This window comes from Ochlerotatus camptorhynchus, unplaced genomic scaffold (genome assembly GCF_037179485.1).
Source record: "Ochlerotatus camptorhynchus isolate MF236.1 unplaced genomic scaffold, CSIRO-AGI_Acam_v1.1 ptg000434l, whole genome shotgun sequence".
Taxonomy (NCBI): domain Eukaryota; kingdom Metazoa; phylum Arthropoda; class Insecta; order Diptera; family Culicidae; genus Ochlerotatus; species Ochlerotatus camptorhynchus.
Genome location: NW_027040920.1, coordinates 4,144,671 through 4,166,540, shown reverse-complemented (window position 1 = coordinate 4,166,540; position 21,870 = coordinate 4,144,671). Strand labels below are relative to the sequence as shown.

General features: G+C 38.5%; 3 protein-coding genes across 9 annotated transcripts in view; 2 read left to right on the top strand and 1 right to left on the bottom strand.

The window, feature by feature from the left end:
* shep (alan shepard) overlaps positions 1-21,870 on the top strand; it is a 584,228-nt gene that overhangs the window by 61,722 nt on the left and 500,636 nt on the right. The window lies entirely within an intron of this gene.
* On the bottom strand, positions 7,602-8,355 carry LOC135711556 (adult-specific cuticular protein ACP-20-like). The gene is made up of 2 exons (XM_065234424.1): positions 8,125-8,355; positions 7,602-8,064 (listed from the first exon to the last, which is right to left on the bottom strand). Exons 1-2 carry the CDS (start codon positions 8,353-8,355, stop codon positions 7,726-7,728), a joined length of 570 nt encoding a protein of 189 aa, XP_065090496.1. The 3' UTR covers positions 7,602-7,725.
* LOC135711555 (adult-specific cuticular protein ACP-20-like) lies at positions 9,017-9,646 on the top strand. The gene is made up of 2 exons (XM_065234423.1): positions 9,017-9,247; positions 9,308-9,646. The coding sequence occupies exons 1-2, from the start codon at positions 9,017-9,019 to the stop codon at positions 9,644-9,646; spliced, it is 570 nt and encodes a 189-aa protein (XP_065090495.1).

Sequence of the window (21,870 nt, the reverse complement as noted above, 5' to 3'; positions counted from 1 at the left end):
TGCCGTTGTACTCCTTTAATCTTGTATATCATTATATATTTTTCAAATTTATTTTCTAAATATCTTGAAAATGGCTGCATTTAGAGATGATCACAATGAGCATTTTTGTTCAAAATGATATCAGAAACCGTTATAATTGGTTAAAATTCATATTTTACATTTGAAAACATAGACATCATTTTTCGTCGTCGTTTGATTATCCTTTTAATTTCTATCTGACTTCTATTTTTGTAATATTCCCTCCCCTTGGCTAGTTTTTGCACCTTGCTGTTGGTTGGGCGGGCTTAATTTCATGCTTTATAGTGGAGTGTTGGAGACGGTAGGTTTATGGTCGGCGTTGCTGGCTCATGCCGCGATAGAATGGCGACATGGGCAGGCGATGGGGATTACTAAGCTTCCCCTCTCTGATAAACCGCTGCATGAGAGAACCAAAGATCTAGTCTAGCAGTGATAGTATCACACTTGTTACTCCTTTTATTGAGAGCCGCGTCGTAGTACGCTTACGTATAGGCACTGACGTTGGGTGTGATACTGGCGGGTTTTGCCGCAAATCACTCTTATTTTATTTATTTTTTACGCAGATAGATTTATTTGGGTTTGCAAGGGAATTATACTATTGAAATATTTCAGAAAGTGCCCAACAGTGCTCCTTCTATTTGCGTGACAAGCTTTCATTGTTGTTTTCATTGAAGTATTACTCAGAAAACAATGTTAAACATCATTTTTGTACATGGTATTGTAACTAATCTTATATGTGCTTCATTTTGATTTGAGATAAGTGTTTGAACTATGGCTCGGGATTTCCACTGCGGTGTGCTTCTATTGTGACATACCCATATGTATTTGAGTGGGGCCACATAGTGGAAACGTGAGAGCGTAGTTGGAACATTTACCCTATACAATATACAATTTAAAATTAGCTTGGAAACTAACTTCAAAGTGAAGCATTTTAGTCACTTGAAGGTGTCATCTGGGACGAACAAAGATATAAGATAAGATATGTAAAAGCCAGAAGTACTTGAAACACGTTAAATTGTAATTTAAAAGCATGGGTTATGTGGGTAGATTAGAGATTTCAGTTATTTATTAAATAAAATTCAATTATAGAATTCAGAAAGTTAATTAACATAAGAGATAGGACGCGGGGGGTCCGCTTAGGGAGCCGACTAGCCTATGAAGTTGTATAATAAATCTTCCTATTTAGTGTATTTGTTAATTACAGACAATGTCAATAGCGAAAGTCATATCTTCAACCAGGCGCTTACGAACAAGTGAAATTTTAGGAAAGATGTGTTAAATATGTTGATAGGTTTGAAATAAGAATTAGGATTGTTGTGCTTTAGTTTTCGGTAAGGTATGATGTGTCAACAAAGCCCTTTTTTGATTTTCAGACATCAAATTGATTGAGTGATTTATTGAAAGACATTGCGTTGCGAAAATTGACAAGTCACACATCTAACATAGTAGTAGTAGCAGTGTCGCATATATTATCACAATTGCTGCAAATAGTGCTTGAGGGGCCAGCAGGGCAAGACAAAATGACAAAATAAGTGACGACAGAAGACAAGACTGGGACAAAATCAACATTAAAAAAAAAAAAACAAAGAATGCGCAATTATATTATCAAAACTATTTGGATCAGCACAAAAACAACAGTGACCAAATGGGCACCATAGCCTAGGAACGTCTGTGTGTTGATTTAAAATAGAGGCTCATAGAAGCAAAATTTATCAATAAAAGGGGTCCAGTGTAGAGTTTTAGCAAGTTGCTGCCACTGGATCACTACAAAAAAAAAAAAAAAAGACTTCTATTTTTGTAATATTGAAAAAATATTCATATAAATAAATTCAGAATATTTGAACTGAACATTTTTTAAATTAATTTTTAAAAAGTTGCTTGATTTTTTTTCAGTGTGTATTTTTTCACGATTCAAAATGATTTCTTCAAAACTTGTCCTTAGGCGCCATTTCGGCATAATCAATAGTTTTTGAGATTGGTTTTTTTTTCGAACATTTTGCTCATGAAAATACATGCGCCTTTTTAAAATATGAGGCTTGTGTCGAAAGAGACCAAATATCGATGGAAAATTCACATTCCCCCTGTCAAAAACATAGTTTAATTTAAATCGGAACGACTCAAATCTGGTCATTTACCTATTTCGCATGGAACTGCTCTATATCGGCCACACCATCAGTTTTGGTCATCGACGTTTGAAGCCATTGTTTAAAAAAGTATTCACGTCGATTTGAATGTTTACTGTATAAATCCCGTTTAATGTTATATCTTGTGATCCTGACCATGCGGTACTATCGCAGCTTCAGCAAAATTGTGCAGTGGTGTGAGAACTTTAGAATTGTGGATAACTTAATAATTCAGACATGTTCAGTAAAGTGAGTTGGCATCCATCAGCTTAGTTCAAATATGGTTTACTGATTGACGCATCTAATCTAATCTAATCTAATCTAATCTAATCTAACACCAACACAGCCAGTTCTTGAAAGCATCCTGGAAAATGTTGGATATACCTCCATAATTTTTCTTGTATATTTGATATATGTTTCACATCGAAGATGCGTTACACATATCAAAACGGCCAGGCCTACTGTGCAGCATTTAAGGGGCAAGATGATTCCTTAAAACATCGGGCCTGTTTAAACCGAAGATTTAAACACGATGCTTCAGAATCCAATAAATGGATGAAACGTGGACATCTCGTACCGTACGTTCCGATTTTGGTAATTATATGATTGGTTGGTTGCTGGAAGCATCAAAGCTAGAAAGGTTAAGTGATGCTCCATTTTCTTCTGACGGTTGGAACATGAGCACTAACTCTTGTCCTAGCCTTTTATGACTTATGGCTATAGCGCCATTACTCGCTTTCTGAAAAGAGAATAGGGAAAAGAAAAGGAGAAGGATAAGGACAAAGGGAAAAGGATTATGTAAACTCTGTGAACATAAACAATATTTTTTATTTGAAATATAAAATATAGAAATGAATAAAAGCGGTGGTGGTCACTACCCGAGTCTTGTCCCTATAATCAAGTAATAAAAAGTAACAAGCACTAAAACGGACTGATTGGCGCATCTGAACTAAAACGTTGTTACCATTAGTTCTACCGTTTTCAACCGGGTTTGCACTTTTTTCTTCAAATTATTGCAGTTTCTCGCATCATTTCTGCTGCTATCAGTTCTGAGTATCTATGCAGTAGAGTTGATTGCTTGGAAGAATTCACACTTATGCAGGAATCTGTTGGAAACCGAGGATGGCTATTTCGTTTCTGTGAATGTTGTGAGTGTATACATTTACTTATTTTCTTATTATTTGTTTTTAACTTATAGATCATTTAAATTTAAATTTAATAATCGTCTTGCCTCCAATTTTGCGGAATGTTTAAAGAATAAGAAAATTTCAAATAAAATTGTACCTGTACTTAAATTCTCTGCGCAAACCATACATAATATATTTATTATCATAACATTATATAACTGGAATTTATTGCATGAACTAGGTGATTAACGAAAGTTTTTATCATTTAAAATAACAAAATATCAAATATGGTGCACTTCAACTACCGGACGCTGTACCCTTGCAGGCGTTGCTTAGGAGTTTAAAAAATTATAAGTCATCTGTCAATTAATGAGAACCAGCACTTCAAAATTTAATTCTACCTAAAGCTTCTTCAAAGTTGATTGAAATCATCGGCTGCATTGCAAACTTGAACTTCCAATACCTGAACTGTTATATGCCCAAGTAACCATCGACCCCACTAATGTAAAAAGTGTAATATAATGCTCATATAAGGGTAGTATAAAAATGGAAATCCGTATATTAGCCGTATATTGCAAAAAGGGCCCTTAACGAGCGTATTGGTTACTTAGGTGCTGCGACATTTCTGATAGAAAAATTCGGATTCATCAATCCATCAATCCCAAAAACCAACCGATGCGTGCTTAGCGTATATCCATCACTATTGAGAATTGATGAAGTATTCGGTTTTGATACAGTTGTTATTCATGCCATCATCGCAAGGAATCGATTCTAATTGAAAGGTCCCGCTATTTATACCATTCGAAGAGTGAGAGCATCCTCCAAAGACACGCCCCTTTGTCAGTCAAAATTGGATTCCATAGCAACAAAATTAAGCAATGACACCGATAATGACCATGCATCAGAACCCTAGTATTAACTACTTCAACCTAGGGAGCAACGAATAGAAGATTAAGGATCACATAGATGAATACTAACTAATCCATTTTTTCCTTGTCTCAAGATCATCATCGGTGGACAAAGCCGAGTCTTGTCACTATTAACTCAGCAATGTAAAAGAGCCTAGGTTACACATACGAGCTTCTGCTCAGTGCTCAGTACGCAAAGTGGTTGCGTTTTGGCCACCGAGCGCTGTACATCATAGTAAACCACTATTAAATTAAATTACGTTACCAGAAGACGTTAACTATGATTTCAGACCCGGATCGAGCATGCGTCATATTTTACCAATTATTCATTTTTTTCCACACAGTTCTGACGGAGTACAATCAGTATCGATTTTCCACGTTCCCTTCAGTACACTTTAAAAATAAGATGGAGTCTCGGATTTAACCCACGCACGATCTTCTACTCTGTTAGCAAAAAATGTTGTTACTAGGCCAAAGAGGTTCTTCCATCACAATCTATCACTACGAATTATGATCGTCCGAATCCTACAACATGAACCTATTCAAATTCAAATTCGTAAGTAAGCTAAAAGCCATAGGGGAAATGGCTCTAATGTTGGCCTATGGATCTAAGATTGGGCACATCGCTAAAAATCTATTTTTTTATCAATTTTATCTAGATGAACGCGTCAGGACGGTACTAATGGATATTTTTGGTCGCTATTGAAAATTTAGTCGATTGCTGAATCTATGTATGGGCCCAAATTAGGGGCATTTAGGCCTACAGTAGTCGGTAGGAGGTAAGGTTCAGGTGTGGAGCTGCCTCCCTGGCGTCAGTAGCATTGGTGTTCAACACGGAAGACAAGATCGACAAAAACAAATCAAGGAAAAAAAAACTAAAAAATCTCATACATGCCTCATTACACCTTCATTAATAGAGTGGTATCTAAAAAACGTGCCTTAAGGTGTATACTAGACTTTAACTCAGGAAACCATAAGAAAGTCAAATATGTATGGTAAAATCTGTATGTGCGACATTTGTTGCAATGTGAAGGAGCCTGGGATTGAAACTACGATGTTCTACTCAGTATGGTCTACGGTCGCTGCTAGGTATTCGAACCCTATAAAGCACTACGACCTTTACGAACACATTGATCTTTTATTGCTGTTCAAATCTGATGACGGCAACGATATATCATTTAAAAAAAACAATTACTACGGCATTCACATATAATTCTTCCTAGGAAGGATTCACTATGATAATCTAAATCAAATACCGCTGATGTAAATCCCACCTGCCCTCTTTTGCCGAAACACCACGCCACAAAATAGATACTACACACTCTTGCACAAAGGCTATTAGGTTACATATTGCCACCCTAAAGAAAAAAAACTATTTTCTTTCAAAATGTTCTATTTCAGGATTTATCTCGCATTTATCTTTTGTCTTTTGTGAAATAGGCTGGTGTACACGATTTCGTCACCAAATTAAACATATACTTACATTCACTTAAAAAACTACAAGGGCAGCCCTATGGAGTTGTACGCAATGGTGACGTAGGACTACTTGGTCTTACATAATAAATCTTATTTGTTAACTGCAGCAGGCGCTTGTGTTCTGTGTAGGAATAGGAATAGGTATTTGAGCGGGGTTCTCTCTGTTTATACTCTATAGTATGACGCGCTTGACAAAGATGGCCCACAGCGACTCACGAAGAGCTACTGATTCCGATCAATAGCTGTGCGACTTCTTCCTCCTTCTATGGATGGTCATGTGGGCTGTAGCTCGCTGCTTGCAGACAGCCTTTCGTTGTGTACTAGAAAACACCACCACTCACCACGCGGTGATTGAATAAACACCGTTTGGTGAGACCGGATGGAATTCAACTTTGAAATCTGTGTTAGGGAAATCGCTTTTCGCAAGCAATCGGTGATAATTTTAATTATCATAGCAACAGTTGGACATTCGTGCAATTTTGAATAGTGACATTTTGAAAAATGATAAGGTAGGTAGGCGTAGAAATATTTTTGATCGACTGGTGATAAAATTACTGAAGTTTTTCCAGGGGCAGCTGAGTGATTAACGTTCAAAATCTTTCATAATGTTGTTACATGTTCCATTTACGGTTTTTAAAATCTAGAAATCTCAGACGTAGGCCTAAGTAAAAAAAAAAGTGTTTTAATTTTTCAAGCACATATATAAAATATTTGACAACACTACACAAAACAATAGTTTTATTTTATTAGTTCAATTTCTTTCAGAAATTTAGCAAAGCAATACTTCAGGACGGTGATTCCATATAGTGCGATGTAAGAGCATTTTTTGCAAATTTGTATCTTCTTTACCTCCAAATGCTATAGGTATGTCAAGAACTACACATTTTACTTCTCGTTGCTAAGTAAAAAAAGACTGGAAACACTATAATACCAACAACAACAAAATCGCATTTGAAGATTTCAAATGCAAATTAAAAATATGTAGAGTCACTACACAAGAAATAATTTCCGTTTTAGATTTATTGTTCGATTGTCGTAGTAGTACTCAACCATGTCTCAAGACGGTTCATTTGTTCCGGAGATATTTATAAACAGAAAATGCTCCCCTTATCTGAGAGGGTTGTTTCATCGGCATCTAGATTCTTAGAAGTTTTGGTCTGGAATCAGTATCTCCATAAAATGGGGATCTTTAATCGAAAATCGTGCCCACATTTGCCATTTTGCATTCAACCGATATCTTATATCTTCGATTTATTATTTTGATAAACTGTACTAATTCACACTCTTTTCCTTTTTACAGGTAAGTCAAATTGAACATACTTCAAAGGAACAATCATTACTAACATAAAACAAAAGTAAGTATAGAGTAAGATAAAACGAGTGCAATTGATATGTAGAGCAGTTCCACGCCAAATGGCGAATCGAAAACACGACCTTCTCCGATGTGCACGAAACTTTGCCTAATTGTTTGCAATGATTCATATTCGGCCCGTTTGGATCATGCTAAATTTTTAAAATGGCGTCTTCGATTTTTTTTTTATTTGTGCCACGGAAGCTGCACTTCTGATTAAAATGACAAACAAATGTTTTTAGTTATTTCAAGTAAAAATAAAAAAATACAATTTAAACCTAAATTTCTCAAAATATTGCTGTCTGATTTTTATTTTATTTTTTATTTAAAAAAAAGCTCAAGCAGCTATTGGAATGTTTAAAGTTATGGACACTTCAAAATAGACAAAAAACATAGAACAAGAACTTTTGGTAATTTTTTTGATCTTTTTGATAAACCATCCAGTCAAAATGTCAAGCCCGAAACCAGTCAAAATGTAATTTTTCCGCCCGTGGCGGTATGCTTTTATGAAATTCATCCTGGACCCATAATGGTCATGTCCATTTACTCAACAGAATGTATTCCCACCAAAACTGACATATTAATTTGCTTGTCATCTGCACAATTATCAACACGGTGTCGTTAAATATTCTGCATTAGGCTAGCTTTATTGCGGTATCTATTTGTGTGGTTGTATCAAATTAGCGTATCACATTTCAATCAGTCGATTAGTTTCCCCCGTTTCAGTTGTATTTCTTCAGCTTGCTGTAGCTATATCCCACTCCATGGTAGCCTCCCTCGAATCCACCCATCTGCTGTCCACCGCCCATGCCTCCTTCCATGATTGGGTGACCGATGTTCTTGACCTTAGCTTCGAAACCGTTCTTACCATCGGCGTAGTACTCAACGATGCGCTTGGTTCCATCAGCTTCATCCAGAGTGTATTCGCCCTTGACGACATCTCCATCGCGCATCTCCCACTGGCTCTTGTGATCACCGGTATGAATGTCCTTCACTCCATATTCGAACTTGTACTTCGGATACGAGTAATAGTCTTCAATACCTTCCTTCCAGCCTCCTCCCTGATAGTAAAACAACAAGTTAGATCACAAAAAGTCTAAATTCGCAAAATACAAACTCACCATTCCACCGCCGCTCATGCCGCCTCCCATTTCCATGCCTCCACCCATTCCGCCGCCCATTCCGCCGCCCATTCCGCCGCCCATTCCACCACCCATTCCGCCGCCCATTCCTCCTTGCATACCGCCGTACCACTTGTACGGGATATGTTTCACTTCACTGACGAACCCGTGATGCTCGTAGGCGCTGGACACAGCCACCAGAGCCAAACCAACTACTGCGAATTTGAACATTTTTTCTAAGAAGTAATTCTTCACTCTACAACTGTAATCAACGAACTGATGCCCATCCGTCACGTCGAGCTGCATTTTATAATAGAACCAAAAAAGTTTCACCAAAAAAATGTTCTGACTGACCATCGATTCCGAACTGCAATGCAAATCGCCTATGCATAAATTAGCGATCGATTTTAACGCCTCGATTCGTTTCGCTATCAAAGCGCAAAATTAGTGCGATCATAATCGCGCACTTGATGCAGTGAACCAGTAGAAATTATTATTTTTTTTACTTATTTTCTGTTTGCATTTTGATGCAGTGGCAGTGGGTGAATATGCCTCACCCAATGAGGCGTGGCCACCCACTGCTACTAGTGTCGGGCAGTATGTTACCCCAGACCCGGTGGCCGGTAATTAAATTGATCAATAATCACGCTGAAGGGTGTTGGCTTGCCGGACAACGCAATTAAAAAGCATGCAACGGAGAGAAAAGAGTGTATCGTGGGAAACCTTGATTCGGAAGGACTGATGAAATTTCCAATCGGAACTGGAATCGGAAATCAAATGGTTCAAATTGTTGAAATTTTTACTATAAATACCCAATTCTTCGGCGATAAAGGTATCAGTTTAGTGAGTTCAGTTCTTGGTAGAACAGCAAATCAGTTTCAAGTGTAGCAAAATGATGAAGACATCTGTGGTGGCCATTGCCCTGCTGGGTGCTGCTCTGGCTTACGAGCATCACGGGTTCGTCAGTGAAGTGAAACATATTCCGTACAAGTGGTGCGGCGGTATGCAAGGAGGAATGAGCGGCGGAATGGGAATGGGCGGCGGAATGGGAATGGGTGGTGGAATGGGCGGCGGAATGGGTGGAGGCATGGAAATGGGAGGCGGCATGAGCGGCGGTGGAATGGTGAGTTTATAATTCTCGATTAAGACGATTTGCGATCTAACAAAGTGTTCCTATCATCAGGGAGGAGGCTGGAAGGAAGGTATTGAAGACTATTACTCGTATCCGAAGTACAAGTTCGAATATGGAGTGAAGGACATTCATACCGGAGATCACAAGAGCCAGTGGGAGATGCGCGATGGAGATGTCGTCAAGGGCGAATACACTCTGGATGAAGCTGATGGAACCAAGCGCATCGTTGAGTACTACGCCGATGGTAAGAACGGTTTCGAAGCTAAGGTCAAGAACATCGGGCACCCAATCATGGAAGGAGGCATGGGCGGCGGACAGCAGATGGGTGGATTCGAGGGAGGGTACCATGGAGTGGGATATAGCTACAGCAAGCTGAAGAAGTACAACTAATCATACCAAGACTGATGTGAAACAAGACTGGAAATCGGTGTCGAATAAAAGCAGCATAATTTACGAAAGCATAAATCGGAACAGTTTGAGTCTTTGCAGCTTTTATCACAACCCCTCCTATCATGCAGATTTCTATTTATGTGGAGTCATATCAGATCGCTTAGGTCCAAGTGACAAAATTCCCGCATCGTTAAATTTCCCTGGAAATTGTTGTTTATTAATTTATTTGATAAGGCTCAAACGAATTAACTTTACAGAGCCGAGGATTCTGGGTCACTATACAATACATCTTAAAACTATAGTCAAAAGGTACAACACAATAAACACTTTATCTTCCGCTTTCCAAAAAGCTTCCTACATCAGAACTGGAGTCGCTGCCAGTGGTTTCATTGTATGGCAGTTACGCCATCGTGGACGCAAAACGTGGTCAACACTCACAAACTCATCACGAAACGGTTTCTTTTCAAAGTCGACGACGCATCGACCGAAAGAACTGCCGATGAAGAATAATGAGGAGGACCACACAATGGTTGCTGCCGAGAAAACAGACGATCGCGTGGCAGTGGCACACATCGAGAGTGGCTTGCTTTTGTCGACAGCCGTGTGAACACTGTTCCCTGGAAATTACGCAGCTTAAAAAATATGATCTGGAAATGAAACTAGATTCATTCTATGTGTATTCAAGGGTATGGCGGCTTCACTTTTAAAAACTTATTAGTTTGACATAAAATTTGAAAACTTGTTGTTGTTGATGTTTGAAGGACATTCCAATGGAAATTCTGCAAAGTTCTAAGGCATGAGACCAAATTTCAACGCAATAATTGGTTATGAAATTTGAGGCATCTTATGTTTTATTGATTCCTTCACTTAACCCTTTCATGCCCATACTCTTTGTGACCAGCAAGTTTTTCATAAATATTATTAAAGCAAGTGATATGTTGAACAAAAAATCTGTCAAAACGGAATTCAATGGCAATTATGCGAAGAGTTGCATGGTTATTCTGAAGGATAATTATGAGCAATATTCCAAGAGAAAATTCCTGAAGCGTTACTTGAATTTAAATTTAAGCGAATACCAGAGAGACTCTCAAGATTATTCTTGGCAAATTTTTACAAGATTTCTAAGAAAATTGTAAGCTGATTCATTGTCAATTCTTGAGAAAACTTCAATGAAAACCTGTGAAGAATACCATTAAAATGATTAAGATAATTCAGGCATTAGAAAAATCACAAATGTTCAAGATGTTGGGATCAGAATTTAAATTCCACATTACGCGTTAGAGACTTCTCATTCTTAGACACTTTTTCAATACGCCAAACATTCAAACTTTAATAAGAAACGATGAAAAGCCATAACAAGTTTCCGCGATGTGTTTGTCGAAGATTCTGCTACATAACAAAAATCTTTAGTGTTTGAATCCTTAAAATCAGGGTCTCCATCCAACCGGGAAAACCAGGAAATCCGGGAAAAAACCGGGAATTCGGATTTGCCGGGAAAAAACCGGGAGAAATGCGGGAAAACCCACATTGCACCGGGAAAAATCATAAATAATCATCCCAAGTAACAATTTTGGTTTTATCATAGTCTTGTAGGCCAAAATTTGGTCTTGAAGAATCATTTAAACCTTCATAAAACTTGCAATGTTACTTGGAATCAATCAATTTTAAATCACATATACCATAAAACAGCAAAAAAGGTTATCTTCCATTTAATTCCACTTAATTAATTTTGGTATCCATGACAGATACGTATTTCGACTACAATGTGCAGTCTTCATCAGTGTCATTCCCACTAAAGAACTTATCAAAATCTAACCCCCTTAAGTACTCATCCCCTAGGTATAAAAGTCAAGATCACAGGTATATAAATGAAACTACAATGTGTTGAATCGGAACCTTGTACATTGTAGTTTCATTTATATACCTGTGATCTTGACTTTTATACCTAGGGGATGAGTACTTAAGGGGGTTAGATTTTGATAAGTTCTTTAGTGGGAATGACACTGATGAAGACTGCACATTGTAGTCGAAATACGTATCTGTCATGGATACCAAAATTAATTAAGTGGAATTAAATGGAAGATAACCTTTTTTGCTGTTTTATTAAAGCATTCCGCTAACAACCCAATTTCATTACTCCATCACATATACCGTTACATTCTCATGTTTACACATCTGTTCACAACTTTCATATTATGTCTTTCACTGTGGTAAAGTATAAAAATCCACAAATTTATTGCACATTTTTTTCTCACTCGCAATATGTTCATGCACGGGGCAATTGGTGATTTTGCCGTTATTCCTACCACGATTTTTTTTAGACTTTCGTTTGGTGAGACTATAATAAAAAATAAAATAAAGGCATTTTGGAAAACCTAATAAGCAAAATCAAAAATATTAAGGAGTTTCACAAAGGTTTAACCATTCTATCATTTAGTCGAATCATCGTATACCTTGTTGAATCTGCAGCACTTCAAGATCAGATATCCGGCAAGGTGTCGACTACCTGAAAAACCTGGAATTTCAGGGAATTGCATTTCAGTCCTGGAAAATCAGGGAATTTCTTTAGAAATCAGGGAAATATTTCTTAATCCTCTTTGAAAAGTATTACTGATCTCACTAGTCTCATACAATTTAATTACTCGGTGTAGTTTTAGGATGTTTGTAAATTTATAAAATCTTCCATAGAATCGTGAGCTTGTGGGTGCTCAATTGGATCATTTTAATTGGTTAAATAAGGAGCATAGTCTTCTCCAGCTGCATATGTATAGTTAGTATCAAAATTACAGATGCATTACTATGATTTTACACGCCAGTGCTCGTGAGATTGGCGAACTGAATATTGATGATTTTGGGATGCAGTGGGATTCAGAGGATCGGTAAAAATCTATTTACATCTTTGAGTAGAGCTATACATCGTTGGTTGTGACAAAATTCATGCTCCAAGTGGATTAGCGCGTTTCTGGGTGGCGCTGCACAGTGGGACCATTCTGAAAAAAGACGGTCCATACCTTTTTCTCCCCTTTCTCGTCGTTTAAGAGACTTAATGTCTTGGAAGAAGTTTCTCGTAATAATAGTCCACGCCTTTTGAAATAATTACCCAAATTTTTATTAAACTGGTATTACACTTACAAAAACTATTTTTTTTTACTGGTTCGAGATAATAGCTTTATGTCTTCAGCAATATTGTAGATAAACAAATTTTATGAAACTTTGCTGAATACACCAAACTTCCATATTATTATCTTCACAATATTTAAGTGATCTCTTGACAGGAGTACCTTAAAATCACTGTTTTGGCTTTTTTGGTCTTATAATCTCAACTAAACGGTTTGACATGTTCTACATAGATTTAAATATCATCAAATTACACAACTTTGCTTAAGACAACGGTAGTATGTATAGCTTTGTTTGAGTTTTACAGTGGTTTAAAGGCAACATATTACCAATACTTCAATTAAATTTTCTCTTGAGTTTGCAGGTTTAAGCAGCCACATTTAACATGGTTTGATCAGTCATGATGTGAAGTATAAACGAGCCAAAAATCTCAATCGGGTGTGGTCGGGCACTAGGGTTTTGTCAATAATATTTTCAAGATGTTCCTGTAGATTCGAAGAGATACTTCGAGTCTCCCCACACATGTGGTGGGTTAGGCAAAGAAGTGTGCGTTTGACTTACTTGTCGCATTTAATGGCCCTTTGTTCATTTCAACTTCTATTTAATTTTCAGACTGCCATACTCTAACGGAACATCAACTTATCCACTTCAGAACTTACTTTAGTTAATAAATTATCACACTAAAGCTTCACGTTGATATTAGTATAGCATTTCCAACCAACTCTGAAAATCGTAAACTTCACGTATAAAGTAGCAAACAAAAAAAAAACACTTTGAATGCTTTATATTATGTTGGCAACTGTTCATTTTTTAACATTGGAAAATGAAAATACAAATATGATCTACTAACAAAAGCATAGAAACAAATTACTGACAAAACCTAATTGCCCTGCCAGACCCGATTGAGATTTTAGGCTCGTTTATACTTCACATCATGACTGATCAAACCATGTTGAATTTAGCTGCTAAAAACGTGCAAACTCAAAAGAAATTTAAATTGAAAAAATTGTAATTTTTTGCCTTAAAACCGGTTTATAATCCAAACAAAGCTATATAGACTACCGTTGTCTTGAGCAAAATTGTGTATTTTGACAATATTGAAAACTTTGTAGAACATATCACCCCGTTTATTTGAGATTATAATACAAAAAATGACAAAAAACGAATTTAAGGTGCTCCTGTCAAGAATTTACTTAAATCTTGTAAAGATAAAGATATAGAAGCTTGGTGTCTTGAGCAAAGTTTCATAAAATGTGTTTTTCTACAACATTGCTGAAAACATGAAGCTATAATAGCTCTAACCAGTAAAAAAAATATTTTTTGCAAGTGTAATACCAGCTTAATAAATATTTAGGTAATTATTTTAAAAGACTCGGACGATTCTTAAACGACGATAAAGGGGAGAAAAAGGTATGGACCGTCTTTTTTTTCAGAATGGTCCCACTGTGCGCTGTTTAGTTCGATCCAACAAAAATTAAACCTTAAAATGGGTTGGAGCGTCTTTTTGTAAATTAAAGAATGGAAAAAAGGTAAAAGATATATTTCTGAATACTTGTAGTCCTAGTTCCTCATTGTGTGCTTAAGACCCGGATAAATTCAGACATTAAGCTATCCAATGAAATTTTAGAATTATGATCCTGCTTGGATGGACGGATTTTTTGATTGTTTAAATATTGAACTCAGGGTCACATGGACCAAAATTTCTAATTTTGTGAAAGCACAACTCTGAATATCAAATTTTCGAATATGTTGATGGAAAGAAAGTGAGGGGCAATCCCAAGTAATTAACAAGCCTGGTTAATAATAATCCGACTAATAATTTGCCGAAGCCCTTTATTAGTCGTATTTAGCTTTATATAGCAAAATCAATCCAAATTAGCGGGATTATTGGTTACCTCCAAAGTAATAATTTTGGTTTTATAAGGATTCTGTAAACCATGATTTAGACTTTAGAGTGCTTTAAAACCTAAAAAAAATGCAATATTACTGTTACATCTCAGCCCATGTGCAATACGTGCTTGTGAACGATTTCCCATCGGAGGTATATCCCACTGCGATCAAGCGTTTGGTTAAACGTGTTATCCATAACAAATGTTCAATGAAGATGAGATGGGCATTGAATTGTGCACGGGGAATATATTTTATAAAGAGGGATTAAAGACAAGTGTTTCATATGCGGAGAAATATTCCTAACGGAAAGTCCAGAAACAGTCAAAAAATAACTAATAAAGGTGAGTAAATTGACATGTCAAGGAGAGGAAATGGAGTAAATTGAGGAAAAAGGGGATCATGAACTTGTTGAACACATTCTGGCGATCAATTGATTTATTGTAGATTGAAAGATAGCAAGCTGATTGATATGAAAATGATTGATTGTTTTATCGTTATTAAGGAGGCTTTCAGCCTGAGGCTGGTTCGCCTCCAAACGATATGAAAATGATTGCAGTTTCGTTCACACATCATTATCAATCAAAGTAACGCCACGGTTTCTGCTTTTATTTTTTACCTGGCTCATAACATGTCTTAAATCTGTGAATTTAGACAAATGTAACTGGTTTTCTATACCCGGTTTTTTCTGAAAAAAAGACTAGAAAATCAGGAAACATCAAAGAATTTAGTTTTCTTCGTTGAGTCAACGCCCTGTCCGGAATTATTTGTATAATCCAATAATGTTATTTTTTAACATAATTAATAATTTTAAATGATGTTATAAGTCTCCGTGAAGCATAAAATGCTCAAAAATTCTGAGTGGAAATCGATCAAGATTTCGATTAACCTGTAAAATATCGCCAGGATAATTTGGAGAATAATGAATGTTTTGGTAACACATCTTTGTATTGCACAAAATGTTATAAAATGAACTTTAAGATCGTAACTCCAGGAAGATTTGAAGTACTTTTTATACTGCGTTTCTCCTGCTCAGATCTTGCTTTTTCCGACATACCAAAACAAGATTTGGGATCATTTTTGCAGTGAAACTCTTTGATTTTATACGAATTCATGATTCCATGAGATTTTAGAGATCTAGATCATCAACATAGTAATGCAAATCTCATCTCATATTTTTTCTTTAAAGTAAAGGGTGTCCACGATGAAATTGCCACACACAAAATTGATTCGCAAAATTCGAGTTTTCATCCGATTGCCATCAAATTTTCAGGGATTGAGAAATAACTATTAAACTTCATTTTACCATTTTACTCGTATTTTATTTACAGTCCATACGCAAATGCCCGCACCTTGGCCTTAACCCCGGCCATAAGATTCTGCACAACCTGTGAATCAACCGTTTTTTGCATGTAAACCCATACTTTCTTCAGTTCCTCGACTGTCTTCACTACCTTAGGTCGTTTGAGAAGGTGCTGCTTCATAATCGCCCAGTACTTCTCGATGGGGCGGAGCTCCGGAGTGTTGGGAGGGTTGAACATTTTCGGCACGAAATTGACCTTATTGTCCGCATACCACTTCAGCACGTCCTTGGAGTAGTGGCATGAGGCCAAATCCGGCCAGAAGATTGTTGGGACGTTGTGGGCCTTCAGGAGAGGAAGCAGCCGCTTCTGGAGGCACTCTTTTATGTACACCTGTCCGTTCATCGTGTCCTGGGTCACGAAAGGTGCACTCCGCTTCCCGCTCGTGCAGATGGCTTGCCAAACCAGGAATTTCTTCGCAAATTTGGACATCTTCTGAGTGCGGACATGCTCCGGAACGCTGAACTTATCCTTGGCCGTGAAAAACAGGTTGCCGGGGATCTGTTTGAAGTCGGCCTTCACATATGTTTCGTCGTCCATGATGCAGCATTCAACTTTCGTCAGCATGTTGAGGTACAACTTCCTGGCACGAGTTTTGGCGGACTTGTTCTGCTTCTCGTCACGATTAGGGGCCTTTTGTACCTTGAACGTTCGAAGCCCAGCCTTAGTTTTGGCCTTCTGGACAAAACTTCGGCTTAGGTGCAGCTTCTTAGCCACATCCCTAACGGAGGCGTTCGGATTTCGGTTGAAGGCCCCAACTACGCGGTTGTGATTTTTGGTGTTGTACGAAATACTTTTTCCTTCACTTCTGGGCTTCCGATCGGTGGTCAACCGTTCCTCGAACCGCTTAATCACTCGCGACACCGTGGAATTCGTGATTCCCAACGTTTTAGCGATGGAACGATGTGAGAGATCCTTGTTCTCGTGATGAATGCGCAAGATTTTATCACGAACGAGCTGTTCTTTCGACTCCATTTCCGCGAGTTTTGATCACAGGACTTTAAAACTTACAGGATGTAAATAATGCACTATGAACTAAATCCACCCAAATTTTCATTAAATTCTACCCAACGGTTAAAAAGTTAGAGCAATTTCATAGTGTGGCAATTTCATCGTGGACACCCTTTAGACGTATTGTAGAGCAATTCTGCTGGAAACATTATTTGTTTATCTCTAAACGGTTATTTTTGGACGCCGTTTTTGTTTAAGGCAGGAGTGATGTTTGAGTTGAGTTTATTATTAAATAACCGGGAATTAAAACATTGTATTTGAATGGACACCCTGTTAAAATCTTGGACAATTCGATTTCTGGGTCATTAAATTTTAGGGCGGCTAAAATTTTGAATCTTATATGTTGAAACATTTTTCTAAAGCTTTATTAGCGAGATTTTTAGCTCGCTGGCTTGTTCATCTCGTTTAAAAGAGATAAAAAGTGCCTCAGAAGGAGGACCCTCGACGAAGTGTTTTGAAAACAGAGTTTAAAATACATACAGCACCTTATTTGTTATTTGGCTTCATCGTTGCGCGATAGTAAGAGACTATTTAAAATATGACAAATGGAAACGTAGACTAGTAAGAACAGACAATTAACACAATCTGAAAAAATAGAGCCCCACGGGGGGAGGAGAAGGAAGCCTCCACCCAGCAGAGATGTCCAGACCGCCCGAAAGAAAAAATACACTAGATTAAAGAGTGCTGTACGTTAGATTTGGTGATAGAGCTCGGCGTCCCTGAGGAAAAACATTACTTAGGCCGGAGACGAACTAGCCCAGGGCTGAGAGTCTCCTTAATAAAGATATAAAAAAAAACAAATACATCCGTAGACCATAGGTCCACCGTCGTATAATTGGCAATGCACCCGTGTACTGAATGGGAATTGTGGGTTCGAATCCCACCGGTGCCCTTGGATTTTTTCGCAAATTTTCTCACACGCACGTCTCTTGCCGATGATATGTGCTAACCTCTCAGTATCTTCTAACTGTCGCATATAACGAATAAAAAAAAACCATTACTGCAGTCAGGGTGGATGGTTCGTCACCGAGGGTATCACGGATGCTGGCCGGAATCCCGTATATTTATCGAAGGTGGTCGTATTGCGGACACACGCAAAGGAAGTGTTCCACGGAAAGGAGAACCCCGCAGATGTCGCACTCCCTGCGTAAGGGGGTTCCTCCGTAATTTTTGGCCACTTTGATGTGCCCCGTCCTCAGTCGCGAGGCTACTTTCTGGTCACGATAACATGATAAATCTTCCCATTTGTCGGTGGTTCCCTTGATTTTACGAATGGCCTGGGACCGAGACTGCGAACATTCGATCTTCCAGGGCTCGCTAATTGAGCTGTCTTTCTAACGTTTGATATCTTGAAGCGGAACTTTGCTAGAATGACGGAGGGATCCAGGCGTATAAAGTACTTGTAGGCGTGAACCGGATTACACTTTGCACCCATGGGGCCTCAGATTGGAGAGCCTGGATAGCACTGTGAGAATCCGTGAGTACCAGCACTGGATGAGCGGACGGAGTGGTTGCCGCAATTTGGATGACTGTGACTTCGGCTGAGAAAACCGAACATTGCGATGCTGCTGAACACTTCACCTAGTTGGGGTATATTCCTGCAGTTATTACCGACCTTCTCAATGCCTCGGAGCTATCTCCTGCTTTAAAACTGTCCTTTATCCGGTTGTCGGGAAGTTGCCAACTTCTATCTCCAAGCCAGTGAATCTTGTTCACGGGGGGATCCACGTTAGTGGCCGTGTGAAGGATTCTTTTCCCCTCCTCGAGGAGAAAGATCATATCACATCCAGGGTTTTTACGGAGAAAGCAGCGGCCTTGTTGACTATAGCTGCATGTGGTGAGCGTTGAAGGTCGGAGCGAGGATTTTAACACTCCGAACACGATGCCTCCGGTAAAATGTGTACACGGAAACAAATCCGATTCCATTTTCATGAATAAAAATCATGAAATGAAAAAACTTGCCATCGCATGAAATCGTAACAATGATTCATGATTTCGTCATGGAAGTTCATGGTTTCATAATGCAGTGGAATCAAGACTGCTACAAGCGTTACACGTACTTGGCAAACTGTGTTCAAAAACCGCACTATATAGGTATCTCTTATACGCCTTTTATCTTCCATATACAAGTACTGATAGTCAAGTGGTCAAATAATGGGTTTAATGATCTCAAGGTTCTTGGTTCGAATCCAGTCTGATGCTTTATTTTATTCTTTTTACATTTTTTGGTTAAAAGTTAAACCCATGAATTTAGATCATGATTTCAACTCGGATAATTCATGATTTTGGGAATGTTTGCTGCGTTACGCAAAAGTTTCTCATGATATCATGAATATTATTCATGGTGTATTTTCATAACAAGAAAATACGCTTTGTTCATGAAATCATGAGTCATTGTTCTCATTTCGGAGATCGGATTTTTTCCCGTGTAACGGCTAATTGACAATCTTTGAAAGCCATGCTCAGAAATTTATCAATCGATTTTTAATTTAATGATACCAAATAAAACTGTAAGGTATATAGTTTCATGTTGGTCATGGTGCCAATAGATTTGAAATTCAACATTTAATTAAGTTATGAATTTTCAAACATTGCAAGTTTTCCGATACATATTTTACCGGAAGCATCGTGTTCGGAGTGTTAATCAGCTTTTCGGCGGCTGAACAGGTGAGCTCAAGGCCGTAGAGCAGGCGGCAGTCGATGATTGCACGTACAACTTTAAACCGAACGTTGCGGTTGTTGGATCGGTGCCGCCTGGAAATTGTCCGCACCAGGTTTAGTCTGCCACGGCAGCTAGACTTGACGGCTTGAAAGTGGTGCTCAAAACAAAGCTTGCGGTCCGATTACTCGATGAAGAGATGAGCAGCTGTGGCACCTAACGCTCTTCGAGGCGGATAATTGGAGACCAGCCGTACGGGCCCATCTGGCAACAGTTCGGGCGACGTTCATAGCTATCAAGAAAAGCATCACAGCATTTCCCGATCCTTGGGGAACGCCTGTTTCCTCACAGAAAGGCCGGGACAGCGTGTTACCAATCGTGACTCAGAAAAAAACGATCGATAAGAAAGCTTTTGGCGACTATCGACCCATTCAATCTCCAACCGACGAGTTGCTTGAGGACAAGGGGCGCCCTGTTAAAAGCCTGTTATAACATTCTTCTTCTTCTTCGCATTTCAAGCTTATTGCATATCGCATATTAGCTTATTGCGTGCTCTCAACTTAGTGTTCGAGATGCACTTCCACAGTTATTATTGAGAGCTTTCGATGCCTAAACTCAATTTGTCGGCTCTACTTAGGAAATGGACGTCATTTATATGGTTTACCATTGACGTAGTAAATCCTCATTACGAGACAGTATAAAACAGATGCATGAGTTGAAAATTAGGCTAACAAAAATTGCTACACCTCACTCTGTATTCAGGAATCCCCCGAATAGCGCGCTGGGTATTTCCGTCCATGCATCGCAATTTCTCAGCTGTCCTCCATTCAATTGAGCTGACTTTTGTATGTGATTAGGATCAACCATAAACTTTGTCACCTACAGAAAATTAGCTCAAAGACAGCCGATAAATTTCGGTGGATGGACGGCAGGGAGAGGGATTCCTGTATTTTTATTTTAATGAAAGCCAGCTCTCCCGTACTCGATTTGATCTAACTTGCTATTTTTTTTCCAATACGATGGAAATTCAGACTAATTCAAGATCAACAATTTAAAAGGCCTCATCAACTTATGTAAACAAAACTTGTTGCGGCCTTCAAAGTGTTTTTATGTTACTTCATACGCGAAGTTAGTGATTTTCAGAGTTGGTTGAAAATGCTAACACGAAGCTTTAGTGTGATAATTTATTAGCTAGAGAATGATCTTTAGAAGAGGGTAGGTGGATAGTTCCGTTAGAGTACGGCAGTATGAAAATTGAATAGTAGTTGAAAATGAGCGAAGGGCCATTAATGCGACAGTTTTTAAAGTCACACGCACATCTTTTGCCTAACCCGTACGATGTACGCGGAAACTTGAAGTATGTCTTCAAGTCTACAGGCAAAAGATGTGCGTCCTCCTTCTGCTCATAACTGACTGCGGCTGTGGAATAGTTCTAGCGACGTTTCATCACTACCTAAACCCAACGTTTGCGAGAGCATTTCCAGTCGATGGTGTGTTATAATGCAATTCTTCTTTACCCTACTATTGTGTTGCTCCTCTCGTCATGACCAACGTGGTCATCTCACAGAGAAAGCAGTAGGGTGATTGTTGCGTGCCGTACTTCAACGGAACTATCCACCTACCCTCTTCTAAAGATCATTCTCTAGCTAATAAATTATCACACTGAAGCTTCATGTTAGCATTTCCAACCAACTCTTGTTGCGGCGTTTTCTCGATAATCGATACAATTTGTTGAATTATTTCCATGCACATCCCGTTTACTTCCTACTGCAACTCGAAATCCTTCCTTACTCGATGATATTTTCAATATCGAGTCAAAAAGAACATACTGTATGAACCGGATTCGCGATTCGGCAGGTTTTGCAGAAATGCCGCGAATACAACGTGCCAACACATCATTTTTTCATCGATTTCAAATCCGCATACAACACTATCAATCGAGATCAGCTATGGCAAATTATGTACGAGTATGGATTTCCGGATAAACTGACGCCATTGGTCAAGACGACGATGGATCGAGTGATGTGCGTTGTTTGAGTATCGGGGAGGGACACTCTCGAGTCTTTTTGAATTTCGAAGGTGGTTACGGCAAGGTGATGGACTTTCGTGTCTGCTATTCAACATCGCGTTAGAAGATGTGATCAGAAGAGCAGGGATAGACACGAGTGGCACGATCTTCAGGAAGTCCA